General features: G+C 38.5%; 1 protein-coding gene across 1 annotated transcript; it reads right to left on the bottom strand.

Moving 5' to 3' along the window:
* Positions 1–13,428: 13,428 nt before the first annotated feature.
* On the bottom strand, positions 13,429–19,345 carry LOC147409820 (ABC transporter G family member 1-like). Its single transcript, XM_086431882.1, has 8 exons — positions 18,991–19,345; positions 17,156–17,235; positions 15,554–16,018; positions 15,334–15,420; positions 15,105–15,233; positions 14,782–14,973; positions 14,348–14,434; positions 13,429–14,234 (listed from the first exon to the last, which is right to left on the bottom strand). Exons 1-8 carry the CDS (start codon positions 19,319–19,321, stop codon positions 13,569–13,571), a joined length of 2,037 nt encoding a protein of 678 aa, XP_086288008.1. The 5' UTR covers positions 19,322–19,345; the 3' UTR covers positions 13,429–13,568.
* Positions 19,346–19,360: the final 15 nt, after the last annotated feature.

Raw genomic sequence — 19,360 nt, 5'->3', positions numbered from 1 at the left:
TTGCTAAATCCGGTATTGAAGAAGATCATCTGGTAAATCTAAAGAAGTTGTTCGACAGGCTGAGGAAATACAGTTTAAGGTTAAATCCTGCAAAATGTGTATTCGGGGCAACATCGGGCAAATTACTGGGTTTTATCGTCAGTAGAAGAGGCATCGAGATAGATCCGGCAAAAACCAAGTATATCCTCGAGATGAAAGCACCCGTTTTAGAGAGAGATGTTCGGGTATTATTGGAGAGAATACAGTATATTAGTCGTTTCATTGCTCAACTCACGCCTATCTGTGAGCCAGTCTTCAACCTACTTAGGAAGGACACACCAAAAATGTGAAACCTAGACTATCAGGAAACATTCGATAAGATCAAGCAATATCTACTCAATCCACCAGTCCTAGTCCCTCTTACTCCAAGACGACCCCTACTTATGTATATCTCAGTGCAAGAAACGTCAATGGGGTGTGTGCTAGGGCAACACGATGAATCAGGACGGAAAGAACAAGCCATTTACTATCTCAGCAAGAAATTTACCGAGTATGAAGCAAAATATTCAACACTTGAGAAGACTTGCTGCGCATTAGTCTGGGCATCTCAACGACTACGCCACTATCTGCTTAGTTACTCAACTATGCTTATTGCTAGAATGGACCCCCTGAAGTATCTTTTCGAGAAACCAGCATTAACAGGTCGCACTGCAAAATGGCAACTATTGTTATCTGAGTTTGACATCACCTATGTCACTCAAAAAGCCATCAAAGGGCAAGCAATCGCCGACCACCTAGCCGAGCACCCGTTGCCTGATTACGAGCCATTAAAGACTAACTTTCCTGACGAAGCCATACTGATCACTGAGGTTGAAGACGATAATGAGGAACCAGGATGGAAAATGTACTTCGACGGAGCGGCCAATCAGAAAGGAAACGGAATAGGGGCAGTTCTGATCAAGCCAGGTGGATCCCACGTGCCAATCGCAATCAGACTAAAATTTCAATGTTCCAACAATGAGGCTGAATACGAAGCATGCATAGCAGGGTTGAAGGCAGCACTGGATCTCGAGGTAGATGAAATCGATGTTTTCGGAGATTCAAGCTTAGTAGTCTATCAGACGACTGGAGAATGGAAGACCCGAGAGCAAAGACTGGTTCCTTACCACGAGTACCTGGAAGAACTAAGCTCACGCTTCGATAGGATTTCATTCACGTACATGCCGAGAGCTAAGAATCAGTTTGCAGATGCACTAGCTACACTTGCCTCTATGATCAACATCTCAGAAGACCTAATCATCGACCCTATTGAGATTGGAATTCAAGATGAGCCAGCCTATTGCTTACCCGTCGAAGTAGAAGAATCTGAAGAAAAGCCATGGTATTTTGACATCAAGGCATATCTTGAAGATCGAACACTTCCCTCAGACGCAACGCCAAATGATAGAAGGACCATTCAGAGGCTAGCAGGACAATTTTTCTTGAGCAACGGTATTCTGTACAAGAAGTCGCACCATGAGATCTTACTTAGGTGTGTGGCAGAAACAGAAGCGAAACGACTAATTGAGACTGTACATGGAGGAGTCTGCGGACCTCACATGAATGGTCATATGCTTGCTAAGAAGATCATGAGGATGGGATATTATTGGTCGACAATGGAAAGTGACTGCTATCAGCATGTCCGCAAATGCCATCTATGCCAAATATATGCCAACAAGATCAATGCCCCACCTTCAGAACTACATAATATGACTACTCCTTGGCCCTTCTCACTCTGGGGCATGGACGTCATTGGGCAGATCTCGCCGAAAGCTGCAAATGGGCATCGTTTCATCCTTGTTGCTATCGATTACTTCACAAAATGGGTAGAAGCTGCATCCTACGCCAATGTTACCAAGAGCAACGTCATGAAGTTTGTCAAGAACAACATCATTTGTCGGTATGGACTTCCAAGCGGATTGGTAACTGATAATGCTAAGAACTTCAAGAACAAAGATATGATCAAAATGTGCGAAGACTTCCAGATCACCCATCACAACTCTGTACCCTACAGACCTAAGATGAATGGAGCAGTCGAGGCAGCCAACAAGAACATCAAGAAAATAATCGAGAAGATGGCAGTTACATACAAAGATTGGCACGACATGTTGCCTTTGCCCTCACGCTTACCGGACTTCGTTCGAACTTCAACTGGGGCAACTCCGTACTCATTGGTGTATGGCATGGAAGCAGTCTTACCCGTAGAGGTTGAGATTCCTTCCCTCCGAATCTTAAAAGAAGCAGAGTTAGATGAAATTGAATGGATTCAAGCTCGGTTCGATCAGCTGAATCTGATTGAAGAGAAACGCCTTGCAGCCATTTGTCATGGACAGATCTATCAACGACGAATAGCTCGCGCCTATAACAAGAAAGTTAAGCCTAGGGATTTCTCGCCAGGAGACTTGGTCTTAAAGAAGATTCTGCCAATCCAAGAAGATGTCAGAGGAAAGTTCAGACCGAACTATGAGGGACCATTCATCGTACAGAAGGTAATGACAGGAGGAGCTCTGGTTCTCACAGAAATGGACGGACAAGTCTTCCCGCAACCGATCAATGCTGACACTGTTAAGAAATATTACGCCTAAGACCTGACCCTGAGATGACGAAAGGCCATTTTTGTTATCCCAAACAAACCATCACACCCTAGTCAACCCTTTTGAGCCATCACGTTCATTTCTTAACCTAAGACTGGGGTAAGTCAACAACTACAAAAAAAAAAAAAAAAAAAAAAAAAAGATCAGAAAGAAATAGAAAAGTCAAAAGCATCAAAAGTACTCCTGGCCCGCATGAGGATAAACTGTGAACGGCTAAAAAAAAAAAAAATCAAGAAAATCAAAAACTCGAACACTTGATCTTGGCTCGACCCAAATCTCCAGCCTAAACAAGTTCGAGAGACGTTGGGAGGAGACATAGATCACTTTTCCGAAACAAAAATAGACGAACCCCATGTTTATTCCACTTTAGATAAACTAAGATCCAGACCTTAACCTTTTTGTAACCTTCCACTACCATAAGCCTAAGCCAACATTTCGTCCTACTTAAAGTCCTTTTTGATCAGGAAATGTTTTAGGGCAACATAACGACAGTGGCAACACCAATGATCTTGCAACTTGGTCCGGACCTCAAAATCTTGTCAGTCGTTGAAAGACTCGAGAGGGGAATCCAGATCGGATATTCGAAAAAAAAGAGTACTCGAAGTGTAGAGTAGTCGATCTCGCGGCTCAACTTGAGTTGTCGAACCACGAATAGTCGTCAGCAAACTCGAGAGGGGAATCTAGATCTATTACTCAAGAAAAAGTGCCACTACAAGAGTAGAGTCGTCGATCTCGCAGCTCAACTTAAGTCACCAAGCCACAAAGACACAGAGACTCCGAGAAGAATTGTAATGAAAAACCTAGAAAAATACAAGCATGGTCTGAAAGGGCATAGTGAAAACCTGAAAGGGCGCTATGAGTAAAAGAATCAGACTATGGCAAGATCAAAGCCACCAGCACGATGAAAATCCCAAAAAGGACGTCGATGCGTAAAAATGTGGAAACCGGGTCTGATGAAAACCGTAATTGGCATCAGGGGCAATAAAGGTTAAAAAAAAAAAAAAAAAAAAAAAAAAAAAAAACAACTCCTGGCCCGCAAGAGTATAAACTGTGAACGGCAAAATCTTTCCAAAATCCCGAGACCCAAAGCACTGGGAATGACTCTAAAGGAATCAAAAGAGTAATTGACATTTATATCCTCGGTGATTGGCAAAAACACCAAGATCGTCGCAACCAAAGGTTTTACAAACTTTGAATTTATCGTACTCATTTGATAAAGATATTTCATAAAATTTCAAAAAAGAAAAACTACTATTTTGGCCGATGATGAAGATTCTAGGACTTATTCAAACTTCAAGTTTTCAAAGCATTAGATACACCTGAGGCCAAGTAAGTACAAAACCTATTTTCTTTGCATTAATCTTTCAACATTTTGTAAAAAGAGTCAAGGCGTTCCTACAAAGCACGGATTCGGGCAGCCCGACTCATCATCAATTTTCCAGCCCGACTCATCATCACGACTCACTAGACAAGACGCGAAGGCATCGAAGAAGGGACCGCAGGCAAACCCCTCCTAAGATCACTCTCCGGGCCTACTGAGGAGATTCTAAGTGAAGATAAGTACATACAAACATTCCCGAGGGGAATTGGACCAAAACTATCGAAATCAGAAGCTTCTCGAGAAACTGCCGTTGTTATCATGAATCACATTAACCTTGTTGAGATCCTTATGGATGTGAATCAGTGGTCCACCGTGTTTTCTAACATTGTTTCAAAAGCAACAACTCTTGAAGTCGTATCAATAGGCGTAGCAGAAAACTACAATGGAGCCCTTCAAGTGATGACAACAGAATTTCAAGTCCCTTCACCTCTGGTTCTGACTTGAGAAAATTTCTTCGTAAGGTATTGTAAACAACATGTCAAGGGGATTTGGACGGTGGTCGATGTTTCCTTGGATCATTTGCGTCCTAGCCCGATATCGAGATGTCGAAGAAGGCCATCAGGTTGTTTAAATCCAAGAAATGTCAAATGGTTACTCCAAGGTTATATGGGTCGAACACGTAGAAGTGGATGATAAAGCAGTTCATAGTATATATAAAACACTGGTTAACTCCAGCCTTGGGCTTGGCGCAAAGCGTTGGGTTGCTACCCTAGATCAACAATGTGAACGCCTTGCAAGTGTTATGGCTAGTAACATGCCCGCTGGAGATGTTGGTGTGATCACAAGTCAAGAAGGGCATGTTGAAGTTAGCTGAAAGAATGGTGATGAGTTTTTGTCCTGGTGTAAGTGCTTCTACTGCTCACACATGGACAACATTATCGGGAAGTGGCGCTGAAGATGTAAGGGCCATGATTGGAAAAAGCATAGATGATCCCGGCAGGCCTCCTGGTATTGTGCTAAGTGCAGCTACTTCTTTCTGGCTTCCAGTCCCACCAAAGGGAGTTTTCAATTTCCTTCGCGATGAGAACTTTAGAAGTGAGTGGGACATTCTTTCTAATGGTGGTGCTGTTCAAGAAATGGCACATATTGCTAATGGTAGAGATCCTGGTAACTGTGTTTCTCTACTGCGAGCTAATACTCCAAATTCCAGTCAGAACAACATGTTGATATTACAAGAGAGTAGCACCAATGCAACAGGTCTGGGTCGATTCAGTTCCAACTGCAAAACTCTCTCTTGGATCAGTGACAGCTGTTAACAATCATATTGCTTGTGCTCCAACTACAAAACCCTCTTGGATTTGTGGCGACTGCTAACAACCTCAGGGCTTGCACCATTGAAAGGATCAAAGGTATCAAAGGACAATACATGAATTGAGAGGGTTAGCGAATGATAGAAACAGAGCAAGATCAAAAAAAGAAGGTAAAAAAAAAAAAAAAAAAAAAAAAAAAAATCAAAAGAATTTCAAAAAACCTTTCGAGTTGCACTCAACTCCGATTTGTCAAAACACGATCGAAGAAATAGTCGGATTTCAAAACTCATCAAATTTTCATCAAATCAAAGATCTCACACGAGCTCCGCGCCATCGAGATCAATGAATTAATAAGGCAAAACTCTGTCAGACCCCGTGCTTGAGTAACCATTTTCCACAAAAATCTTCAATACAATCGATAATTCAAGATCGTGTTTTTACAGAATTTTTCTGGCCCGTACAAATAGGGGTTTAGTCTATTCTTTGCAGTTCTTTGCACGCAATTCCTGCAAAGAAGGGCAGCTGTAGACACCTCAATTTGAACGGGCCACTTCTCGAAAGGGCCCAAAAATACAATTTTCCAAATAAATATGCCAACGGGCCTTAAGGGCCCAAATCGTTGAAAAATAACATTTTTACCAAACCGAGGCCCCTAAGACCTCTCAATGGTTTAGGAGGCCACCAAAAGACTCGGCCAACCTTACGCTTTCCCCATATTCACCGCTCCGCTTCCAAAATAAAAAACGTCAAATTTTCGATAAATTTCACCAACGGGCCTAAAAAGCCCGATTCGCCAACACGTGGCATTTTTGATCAAACTAAAATCTAAAAAATAAAAAAATTAAAAATGTGAGACTTGGGATGCCTACCCCTCCTCTACTATCACCGCTCCGCCTCCGTAACCCAAAACCATTTCTAAAACCCAAGCCCAACACTACAAAGCTCACAAATCATTAACCATATCCAATTCATTATCCAACCCACAACCCTAACCCATAAACCACAACCCACATCAACCAATCACTCTTTTATCATCAAGAGATGACACATGTCATCACCCCATCTCACCTCCCTCACCCAACCACCTACCCCATTAATTTGCTTTAAATCCCATCTACCCACACATCAACCCATCACCTTTTCTCTCAAATCAAACACATCTACCCACACCCCTAACCTATACCTCCCCTAATCTACTCTCATCATTCCCTACAAAACCTACATCTACAACCTAAACCTACACCATCCTCTCAAGTCAAACACTCAACCTCTCCCATCAACCTATCCCAACCCTTCATTTCCACCCACCTTAACACATGGCATCATCTCCCTCACCCTCCCAAAATATCATCAACCACCCATTTAAATCCTCCATGCTCTTAAATCAAATCACCACCACCATCTTAAATTCACCTCACCAAACACTCCACCCAAATGGGTTGGGTAGGATCCAAACCATTTGGGTCAAAACTCACCCATTTAACCCCCCTTACCTAAATACCCTCCAATCTCCTCTAAATTACACCCACTTCTCTCTCAAACTCATAACCATTCTACCCATTTTCTTCACTTCACCCCATTATATCCTAAAATAACTCCTAAACATCTATAAATACCCTCATCCTCTTCCCAAAAATGGCCCCAACTTCTCATTACAAAACTTCTCCCCAACACTCTCTCTACTAACAACCATCATCAATTCTCACCAAGTTTACCAACTCTTTCACACAAATCCTCTACAAGTCTCACTAAAACAAAAGAAATCCCTACTCTCTCTAATCACTTCTTCCCATTCTCATACTCTCATATTATACTAAGGATCAAGAAGACTCAAGCAAGAAGAAGAAAAGAAGAAACAAGATACAAGGTGGGTTTGAAGCACACCCCCTCTCTTTCTCTAACCTTCTACTCTTTCCCTCTTCTAACACCCCCTTCTTCTATTTTATTTTACCCCTTTTGATGATTGGGCCCCAAGGCTAAGGTTCATAAGGGTCATTTCCATTAATGAAATGACCCTATGATCAAGCCGAAAATGAATCCCTACTTAGGGAACATATGCACCCACGTGGCACATTTTTTTCACCTTCTTTTAAAAATAAAAAATGATCGAGTTATTTGAGGTTACCGCCATGTGGCGGGGAGGAAAGGGTGCCTAACACCTTCCCTTTTCTTCAACCGAGCCGCTTACCCAAATCTCGAGGTTTGACTATCCCTTATCCATTGTGAGTCACTAAAATGCCAAAAATCTCATCTTTTGGAAAATGTACCCCGGGTGACCATTCACACCCACTTCCAACTTGAATGGTGGCGACTCCAAATCATTGTAGATGTAGTCATCATAATGACGAAATCACGCGTCTATAGCATGGAAGCGGTCTTACCAGTTGAAATGGAAATTTCATCTCTCAAGGTCTTGTTGGAAAGTCAGTTGTCAGAAACAGATTGGGTTCGCCAACGGTATGAAGAATTGAATTTGATTGAAGAAAAACGACTGAGAGCTTTGTATCACGTGCAAGCTTATCAAAGAAGAGTCGCCCGTGCATTTGACAAAAAGATCAAGCCCCGTCACTTACAAGTCGGGGATTTAGTACTCAAAGAGAATCGGGCACCTATCTTTGACCCTAGAGGGAAGTTTAAACTAAAGTGGGGAGGTCCGTACATCATCAAGAAAATATTACCAGGAAAAGCTGTCAGGCTTCAAGATCATGATGGAATCGAATTACCAGAATCAACAAACCTTGACCAAATCAAACGGTACTACATTTAAGGAGGCTATTTTTGGCCGAATCAATTTTCCTACTACCTAGTTCATTATCTCCTTTCTCAACTCCTTTGCAGCCTGTTTAAAAAGAGAAAAATTATGCCTTTTACTTCTTAGCCTGACTTCCTAACCCAAGGGAGGGAAAAAATTTGAACTACGTTTTGGTCTGATCCCAAAATTCTGGGGTACGTAGGCAACCTGAGAAGTTACTTCAGGCCCGATCACATCAAAATAAAAGAATAGATTCCCCGACAAAGAAAAAATCAAAAAAAAAAAAATTCAAAAGAAAAAGAAATATCATCCAAAATGGGGAAGAAAATCCAAGAAAAAATTTTAAATGAAATGCCACACAAGAGACATTTGGATTTTTGAGCCTCAAAATTCCTTTCTTTTTATACTCAGTCCTAAGCTTACCTATAAAAGTCCTCCTAAGTACCGTACGAAAAGTCAAGGAAAATAGCAAAGCATGATCAGAAAGTAATTCTAGAAGTTCAGATGAGAATAAAAAGATAAAAAAATGATGAAGCCTGCTAAGTTGAAAATCCGAAAAGGACGACTTAGGCAAAAATTAAGGCAAGCTCGCAAGGTTGAAAATCTGAGAGGACAACTTTGACAACAATTAGAACTAAGAAAAAAAAAAAAAGCCCGCTAGATCGAAAACCTGAAAAGGCGATCTAGGCAAAAGGTAGAGCAAACTCGATAGATTGAAAACCTGAAAAGGCGATCTAGGCAAAAGTTAGAACAACAAAGAAAAACAAAAGAAAAACAGAAGAAAATCTCAAGCTGAGAGCGGTCCGAACTGAAACATCAGAAGTCCGAATAATCAAGTTCAATACTCAGTTTAAACCAGGCATAGACTCGGAAGCCACAAGTATCTTGTCTACGATCGATCTGAAAATTCCTACATCCCCAAGTGAACCAAGGGAGAGAAGGATGAATTTTATGATGAGTCTTACAAGGAAATATTTTTGTTCTCTTGAGCCTGACTCAAAATCTTCAATAAAATTAATTAAAATAAAAAGTTGGATCTTTATTTGGCTTGTAGTAATCAAATATTTTAAACCTTCATACAAGGGGCATTTTTCTTTTTCCTCTAATATGTAGTTTTCCCTTATACTAGAGGCATTTTTTTTATGATGTATTCAATTATCTCCACTGCCACTTTTGTTATCAAACCAGGGGTATTTTGTTTTGCGCAAAGTTAATCCTAAAAGATAATGGGAACCCAAAACTTAAGGTTACCCTCTTGATAATAGTTTTTTGGAAAACCTTTGAAGTTCAAAAAGAAATAAAACTCAGGTTTTAAATTCATAAAACTTTTGAGGTTCAAACAAAAGCATTTTGGATCTCACATTTGGAATAAGAGATAGGGCATTCATTCTTTCCCTGATCTATCCATTCCCAAATTCGATCACTCTTTTTCCAGATTTATTTTCAATCGTTTCTTTCTCAGATTTATTCCTTCATTCTCAGTTTTACTCAGCCAATTACCGTCGAGGATTTTCTCGGAATTATGCTCAGATGCCACCGAGGGTTTTCTCGGAATTATGCTCAGATGCCACCGAGGGTTTTCTCGGAACTATGCTTAGATGCAGCCGAGAGTTTTCTCAGAATTATGCTCAGTTACCACCGAGGGTTTTCTCGGAATTATGCTCAGATGCCGCCGAGGGCTTTCTCAGAACTATGCTCAATTACCGTCGAAAGTTTTCTCGAAATTATGCTTAGATGCCGCTGAGGGTTTTCTCGGAATTATGCTCAGATGCCGCCAAGGATTTTCTCAAAATTATGCTCAGATGCTGCCGAGGGTTTTTTCGAAATTATGCTCAGTTACCGCCGAGGGTTTTCTCGAAATTTTGCTCAGATACCGCAGAGGGTTTCTTGGAATTATGCTCAGTTTAGCTCAATTTTTATTCATTTTGTGCTCAGATTTTACTCAAACTCTTCGAAATCTATCTCAGATTTTAAGTCCACATACTTGCACAGTTGTTACATCAATCAAGGAGAATTTTCTAAAATTCAAGGATCTGACACTGTCAGTGAGAGCTCTCGCTCAATGACCTAACAACCTTTTAATTCGGGGAGAGCTTTACCCTCAAGAATCTGAACACCTCGACGAATTGCTAAATCAGGCTGCAAAATAAACTGTCACTAGCTTTGACATTCAGATATCGCACTATCTACCAAAATAGATTTGCTATCTAGTTTGCTTCAACCCTCTGCCAAAGAGGGGCATCTGTAGACACCCCATTTTTGTATCTGCATGATTAATCAACTTATCAACCCGATCGCAATGATTCCTAATGATGGATGTTATTTCCATTGCTTTATTTTGTTAACAGAAATGTTTCAAAAATCCGGATGAGGTATCTTGAACTGACAAAACTTAAAAACCACGCTACACTAGGAAAATACGACCCTAGAAACATAGAAATCATCATCTTGCAGATAAAAAAAAAGCTTCATGATAAAAATCACTAAAAATGACCAAATTACCAAAATACCCCTAACATCAAAACAACCCTAGAACCTACGTTACGATTAGGAAAACTCATTCAAACACATAAAGTAACAAATCGAAATCAAATAAATCATTTCGCCAATTTTCACAGGATTCGACAAAATTACGAAAATGCCTCTCATAAAGTTCATGACCATTTCATACAAAAAACTTTATAAATGAAAAAAACCAACATTCCCATCGAATTCCTTACAAAAAAACTGATTCCAAAACATCTTGGAACATTGAAAAACGACTTAAAACGTAAAAAATTCTCTCCGAGGGTAAAACGGTAATTTTACAATTTTAATAATTAAAATTTTCAAAATTAATAAATAAACCATTAATAATGTAAAGTGAAACATTAATAAAATTAATTTAAAATTTTGAACTAAAAAATCGATCAATCAGGCTTTCAGGCAAAATTGTTGATAGTTGCCAGGATATTTATTCAAGGAACCCTCCATTTGGGGGCCCAAAGAATTAAAGATATAATAAAAGGGATTCTCCAAAAATCTAGTTAATCAAGTAAGAGTAAAGTCAATCTTAAAGTCAATCAAGTAAGACTAAAGTCAAGCTATTAAAAGTCAACCAAGAAAGACTAAAGTCAAAGTATTAAAGTCAATCTCATAATACTAAAGTCAAAACCCTAAATCAAACCCTAATCTAAACTAATCAAATCAATCTCATAAGACTAAAGTCAAAACCTTAAATCAAAACCCTAATCTAAACTAATCAAGTCAATCTCATAAGACTAAAGTCAAAACCCTAAATTGAAACACTAAAGACTAAGTCAATCTCATAAGACTAAAGTCAAAACCCTAATTAAAACCCTAAAAGAAACCCTAATCAAACCCTAATTCTTCTAAAATTTTTTTATAAATAGGAGCCTCCACACCCTATTTTCGTATCAAAGAAAAAATTCTAGAAAAAGTAGGCTAAGAAGCCTCCACAACCTTCCCAAAATCCTAATTTTGAAGCCCCAACTCCTTACCTAACACCCATACTTCAATTTTAGCCTGAAAAACACCTAGAAGCTCTTCAAAAACACCCCAAAATCGATAAAAAAATTCAAAGAATCCAGATCTAAGGAAGAGATACCTTGCCTCGGAGATCCGAAATCAGATTCGGAGATAGAACGAAGTAAGGAGTACGGTACAAGGAGCAATTTTATCAAATCTGAGGGAATAAAATCGTTGTGTTCGAAGGTAAAATCTCTTTTATTTTTTCTATCTAGGTTTTTATTAGCAATGTAGTCTTATTTGGGATAAGTAGAGACCGGCATTGGCCGGGCGGGGTTGGTGCCTAACACCTTCCAACCCTTTAATATGATCCCCGGATTTAGTTTTTCTTTAGTAGATTAGTTTCTTTATCCGTTTAGAGTCAGTATTCGGTTCCTAGACCGTAATAACTAGGTGGCGACTCCCAAACCTCAAAAGCGGATCCGCGCACCCCGAGGATCGAGGGCGCTTTCACGTACGGTCAAACGAAAATCAATTTTTTTAAATATTAAATCTGATTTTCTTGATTGATTTGATTTTGGTCCACTTGATTGATCGAAATTCTCTTGATTTGACCCTTGATACTGGATTTGAACGAGTTTTTCAAGCTTGTTTGATCAAATTGGGGTGTCTACAACTACAATGTCGATTCGTAGATGATTTTTTTGCAATCCTCACGCTCAAAAACCAAAACCTCATGTGGAAACTAGTGTTCCATACTGATTTCCACACATTCTCGCAGACCCCAGTCTTGATCATTTAGTAGTGGTTTCATCCATAGAGAGAAGGGTCCTAATCACACTCACCATCCTTCTAAGGCATGTTGGTGCCCAAAATTAGAGCAGAAGATATTGTAATTTTACCCAAACTGGGATTGTAGACATCATCGCCCACACAGATTTTACATTAGATGTCCATCTCTCAATATCAAAAGTCTTATACCTATACTCCATATCGCTGAGTTAAACAACAAACTACAATATTCCTCATTACTAAATTTGAAGAGGAATAATCCTTTCTCTATCCATATGACCCTTTACCTCCCAAATGCGATTAATCACTTCTTCTAGGCCATGGAAGTAGGCCATTTCCCCATCTTGGACCTAACATTGTGAGTGATCGGAAAAAATCCAAATCCTTTACCACCGACCCTTTTCTTCCCTTGAAAAGATTTTCTAGGAAATGCCCGAAGAAGCCGTCATGGCAGAAAAAATAAGAGTAGAAAGGGTTTTAGAAGATAACACAAAGAAAGAAACTAAACTCAAACCGATATGGTTGACTCTTCAATCTTCTTCTAAGAATCAGGTCTGAGAAGATGGTTTGATAACCCCTTCATCTATTGTTTGGAAGTTTTTCTCTCTAGAAAACCCAAAGTTTTTCACTCTAAAACCTATGATCTAATCCCATGGTCAGATCTTAGCCGAACTCTCCAATTGAACAAATCCACTGTACTTACTGTATTGGCCATAATTAGTTAGATATGACTATGAGAAAACCTCTCATAATGAGAGTTGTTAGAGGAAGGATTTATGTACTTGGGAGAAAAACTTAATGATGTGTTTGGATCGAAAGAAATGGAGAGAAAAGAAAAGAAAAATAAGTGAGTTTCTTTTCTTTCCCAAAGTAGAGATAAGAGGAGAAATGGAGAGAAAGCCTTTTAAATATTTTATAATTCCAATTCTGTCTCTAGATCTCTTTTAAGGTATTTTAAAATTCTAAAATTATCCCCAATTCTCTCCTCTCAATTCAAACATAGTGGAGATAAATTAAGTTTCTCTTCTCTTCTTTTAATGAGTTTCTCTTCTCTCCACTTCTCTCAATCCAAACATAGTGTAAGAGTTGTAATCTTTGGTTGTATAAGGATATTCTCCACAAGGATAAGGAGTATTACAAAAAAAAAACAAAAAAATCGTATGTCCTTTAGTATTAGAAGTACTTAATATGATTTGACTTAGAAGTGATTAAGCATTACATATTAGTAAATTCGACGTAGATACCACATTTACCATCACATTGTTTAGGACTAACAACTCCTTCTTTTGAAACCATCAGAGAGCTACTTCCTATTATGGTGTAGAGTTGGGATTCGCCACAATTTGGGCCTTTTGCTTGGGTGGGACAGATTGAAGACCTCTGATAATGGGCTTAACCTTTTCAACCGTCTTTATAATGCCAAAAAACATTAATCGATACAGGATCACCATCCCTAACAAAACAAACACATCAACCCATTTAGAGTAACCAGTCATTTCCCACACCTCTTTCAAAATTTCTTCACCATCGATGGTGTGTGAACCTTGTGCTTGATTTCTAGGAAAAGTTAGGCCTTCGAATTCGTTCTTGAAGAATCCTTCATAAGCATACTTATGGAAGGAGATATAATACATGGGATATCGCCACAAAGGCTTGGTAATATCATTTGGTAGTCGAAAAAAGCCACCTGTCAGTATCATCAATCCTTGGATTCCAGCTCCAATAATAATACCCATGAGGAAATTTGGCACGAAACTTGCAACGACCATCATTAAGCTCTCAACCAACATCATACAGATGAAAAGTAGCAATGCAAAGTAGGAAAAATGTTCAATTCCTTTTTGAAGGCCAGCAAGATAATAAGCTATGGCTCCTGGAATTAGAGTGACTATAAGCAAGAAGGGAATCGATGAAAGTGTGTTGCCAACAACATATGCAGCAACTCCATAGTGCCCATTTAGTCTTTCTCGTTCAAAAATCTGAATTTATAAGAAGGAAATTAAAAGGAAATTAAAAATATTAATTTCATGCAACTATCATTCAATTGTTAGAGACAGAAATGAAGTTTGAGATAGATTAAGGGAACAGGCACCTTCATGTCTTCCACAAAAGAGGGGAATCCACCAATTGCCATAAATGTCATGAATGAACCTACGAACATGAGCATTGAACCTCTAGCCTGAAAATGAAGAAGTCATTGTTCTTAGAAGAGCCATCTTTAATTCTTTCTTAAAGAGAGTAAATCTATCTCATCTCATCTTGGGATGCTACTTATCTATAGCGTAATTTCATCGAGGCCGAAGACTTTAAGGGTGTAATGTTATCAGGGATCAAAGCACTAAGATTGTTCTAATGCGCGAAGGAGGGAGGGGTTGGTGGCTAGGTTATTATAGGTTCATAGCATGCTCTATGGGGCTGATGTCGTTGTTGTTTGATCTAGGGTTTCGTGCTCAGAGAGCAAAAAAAATTATGGCTGGATTGAGTAATGAAGGTTGTTTAGCACAAGCTTCATCTTTACCATCTTACCTGAATTGAGCCATAGCTGTGGCCAATGTTGTAAAAGATGGTTCCCAGACATACACATAGTGCACTGTAAGTCAATAAACGCATCCAGTAGTAGCCTAGATCACGATGCATGTTCACAAATGATCTTTTTGTAAGAACGAAGGATTGAGTAATGAAGCTAGCTTGGCTTCCCGCTTTCTCCAATGCTACTTCCTGCAAAACAACAGAACATTTTAGCAATCTTTGTTGAGAATTAGACCATACAGATTATCCTCAATCTTGTGGTCATTGGCTTAATCAGGTCGTGCAAGTATAACATAAAAGAAAGATCATTAGTCACATACCCTTGTACATAACTCGGCGACACGTCTTCCAACTTGTTTGCAAGTTTCAGATGACTTATATGAGTTCACAAGAATTGTGATGGCTTCTTTAGCAGTTGTGATCGAACTACTGTAACCTTGTTCGATGTCCTAATGATAAGAATTAAGAAGCTTGGTAAGTTTACAAGATATATCTTTTTAGAACAAATAATGACACTCTTTAGGGATTCAGGATCACGAAACTTCTTACAGTATCAAAGTCTTTGTTGATTGTTCTAAGGTAGTGATCCGAAGGGTTCGTCATTGTCGGACATCGAAAACCGTTGGATGCGAAAAACTACATTAATTGAATAATTAGTACTAAAAAATCCATGTCTTCAATTGAACATTAACCTGAGACATTTATTTCATAATTTGGCTTCTTATAAAAGAAGGTAGGTGTAGCATTATAAGCTCTTGAATCCAATTACCTCATTCGCTGCAGAAGCAAGACCGAAGTAAATTGTTCTTCCAGAGGAGAGGAGACAAAGGTTGTCGAAAAGTTCAAATACTTCACTGCAAGGTTGGTGGATGGATATGATGAGAGTCCTTCCATCTTGTCGAGCAAGCCCTACAATTCGGTTCATGACATGGTATGAAGCTGCACTATCGAGCCCACTTGTGGGCTCATCTAGAAAAAGAAGCTTCGGGCGCGTTAAGATCTCTATGCAAATGGTTACTCTCCTCTTTTGCCCACCGCTTAGGCCATTGGTGCCTTGTCCCCCTATTCTTGTGTTCATGGCATTTTGCAACCCCATCTCTCTTATTGTTGTCTCTGCTCTCTCCATCTTCATGGACTTGGACATGGAGTCCGGCAATTGGAGCTGAGCTGAGTAGAAGACTGCTTCTCTAACTGTTAGCGTCGTCATAAGAGTATCTTCTTGAGTCACATAAGCCTAAATTAATGAAAAAAAGACAAGAAAAAAAAAAAAAGAGGTAAGAATTCTTTGGATTATTATGAGGCTTCTAAATTATTAGTCCCTTATAGTGAATTGATACTATTCATCCTGTAAGCGTCTAAGCTGGCTTTGTTGGTGATAGTAACTAGTGACTATTGCCACTCTTAAAAGAATTCTTAAGCTCAGACTCGCTTATTATTGTTACTCAATAATCATTTGCACAAAAAACAATTTGAAAAGAAAATGCTAATTTTCCTTGCAATCAAATAAGACGTAATTAATTAAATTTACTATGACAATCAACAAGGAAAAGACCACCTAGCAACATTAGATGCATGTTATTTTAGGTTTTTTCTGACCTCGAACAAAGCCATAAAAACATAGGGCAGAAATTTATGGAAAAACACCAACTTTTAGATATTAGTACTATTTTTAAGGAATCAGTATAACTTTTCTAGAGATCCATTTCCTCGAGGGAATTTATCCTAACAAGCCATCATTTGATATAGAATCTCAAACTTCATCTGGGGCTAGGGTATTTTTGTCAATTTTATATGTTAAGAATTGATGGTGCTATATGATATGATGGGAGATGCCTGGCACACTGTGCACTAGGGGTGCAACTTGGTTCGGTTCGATTTGGTTTGAGGTCAAATTGAAACCGAACCGACATAGGTTGGTTCTACTAAATAAGAACCAGAACCAAACCAAATTCTACTGGAACCAAACCAACCCAAACCAAATTAAAGTCGATTTGGTTCAGTTCGATTCCACAGATTGCAAATATTTTATAAATTATAAGTAATATTTTTTAATAAAAAAATAAACATAAAATTTTATAAAAGATTACTAATCTATGTACTGACTCTTCAAATAATTTTTAATAATTATTATATACACATATTTATTTATTGCATAGGAGTTTGGTCCTCGATTTGGTTCGGTTCTATACAAGCTTGATTTGGGAATCGAATCAAATTGATCGTAACCTAGAATCGAACCGCAACTTGTTCCAAATCAAATCAAGTCACCCAAAACTATCGGTTTGATTCGGTTCTCGGTTTGAACCGGATCAAGTTGCACCCCTCTGTGCACCACATAATTAAATAACTCATCTTCTTTTTATTAACTCACCGAAGTCCCAAAAGCGAGCCTTTCATTTCGACCATTGATTAGGATCTCTCCTGTCTGCATCATATTTGAACCCAATCTCCCTGCCAGTAAATCCAAACATACCTTCACAGTTAGAATGAGAGAAGGTGGAGTAAAGTGATTGGACGGTAAAATCAAGAAGACCAAATATGGCCCCGTACTACAACATTTTAGTATCTGAGTAGAAATCCGATTATTAAAACACCACATTACAACTTCATCCCATGTTCAGTGTGTGAGTAGAAATCTTCCATGAGACCCGTACATGTACTAGGTTTAGGTCTTCCTAATTAAATGGGAGGGGATTCTTTATAGCTTGTTTTCATGGCTGAGAGAGTCCCACATGGCTAAGAAAGCAAAATCACCCTATTCTTTATAGCTTGTTTTCATGGTTGAGAGAGTCCCACATGGCTCAGGAAGCAAAATTACCTTTTGAAAAAGGAAAATGCTGAAATGATACAAAGTATTTACTACAATTCTCACAAGTATATGACGTGGGATGTGCACATAATTATATATGCATGTCCCCGTCAGAATTGTGAGAATCACAATAAATCATGTGTCACCCCAGCACTACTCTTTGGAAAATGCTCAAGTAACATTGAAATTGAGTTCGTTTGGTATATTGCTGATGTTGATGTGTCTAAAAAATCATATATACTTTTCATCTAGATATGAGTGAGAAGCATTTATGGCTTTGAGTATATGAATGTCCCAAACGATGTCAATTTCAATGTTACTCCAGCACGACTCTTACCCTTTGTTATTATTAATATTTATTTTTTAAACCTAATCTTTGCTATAAAATCTAGAGACTGAGTTTCTATTTATTTTACTCCACTCAAACTCTCCCCACCTTATACATGCAATTATTTGTTCTGAGGAAATAAAATCTATGGTACCATACACAATCACGTGGGAAGAGTTTGGAGATGGAGTTTGTCTATTTTATTTTAATTCACGTGATTTTTTTTTTTTTTCACACACCGTAGTCGTTAGACATGTGAAGAAAAAACAAGACAAAATCATTAGAGAGAAAATTTCTCTCCCTATCCACAGTCCTCTGCCAGTAATTTTATTTTAGGATTAACAATCTTAAAAAGGGTAATTGGGCCCACATGATTATCATATTGGCAATCTAACACCAGAATTTTGTAGATTTCATGAAAAAACTTATATTCAAAAATTAAAAATTAAAATAATTTCAAACTTGATCCAAAGTTTTGAAAAAGGATGAAAAATTATTCCTTTTTTGAATTTTTTTTTTTAAGTTCGAAGAGTTTCGACCTCTGCATTCCCATGGCATCCCATCATGCTTTTAAATGCTACAAGGTGATGCAGTCAAAAAATTTCCCTTTTTGCGCACATAATCTTTCTCACAGCATCTCCCATACGTTGACATGTGGCGAAAAACAATAGAAAAAAAGGAATAAATTTCTCTCTCCTACCTACAATGAAAAAACTAAAATTTTAATATCGCATCACCTTGTAACATCCAAAAACATGATCCAGTGCCACAGGGTTGCAGAGGAAGAAATTATAAGTACTTTGAAAAAAAAAAAAAAAAATTCATTTCCATCCTTGAATTTCAATTTTAAATTTTGGTAGTCATCCCTTTTTTCCTTGAGTCATTTTTCATGAGAAATCAAACGGATCCCAACTTCCTACAGGTCCACGAATTGAACATCATAGTCTTGTTAAAATCCCCATCATGATCATTTGATTTGGAGTCCAAAGGACTTTAAAATAAGTAAAATAAACACATAACAGTGAGTGTATATAAAATAAATCAAATAGTGGATTAGTTGTGTAATTACCTGCCAATGCATTAAGAAGAGTGGATTTGCCAGAACCAGAAGGACCCATGAGAGCCAGGACCTCACCAGGTTGGGCATATCCAGTAAGACCTTGAAGAATGGAGCGGCTTGGCTTGCCTTTACCATTGGAGGCTGTGACCCAAAGATCCTCCCATGTCAAGGCAATGCCATCACCCATTTCTCTTGAATCCCTTGTAACAGTCATTTCTTCAGAGGGAAACCTACCCATCTCTAAATCTTCACTTCTTACACTTGGTAAGTGATCATGGCGTTGTGAGATTAGTGGGCTTGAACCATAGGTGGATACAGAGTTGTTTACAAGGGAATCCATGCTCTTTGAGAGAGAGAGAGATGATAATTTATAGAGTGA

Source organism: Akebia trifoliata, chromosome 2 (assembly GCF_017979445.1).
Source record: "Akebia trifoliata isolate Shusen 1 chromosome 2, ASM1797944v1, whole genome shotgun sequence".
NCBI classification, from domain to species: domain Eukaryota; kingdom Viridiplantae; phylum Streptophyta; class Magnoliopsida; order Ranunculales; family Lardizabalaceae; genus Akebia; species Akebia trifoliata.
This window is presented reverse-complemented; position numbering and strand designations above follow the sequence as displayed.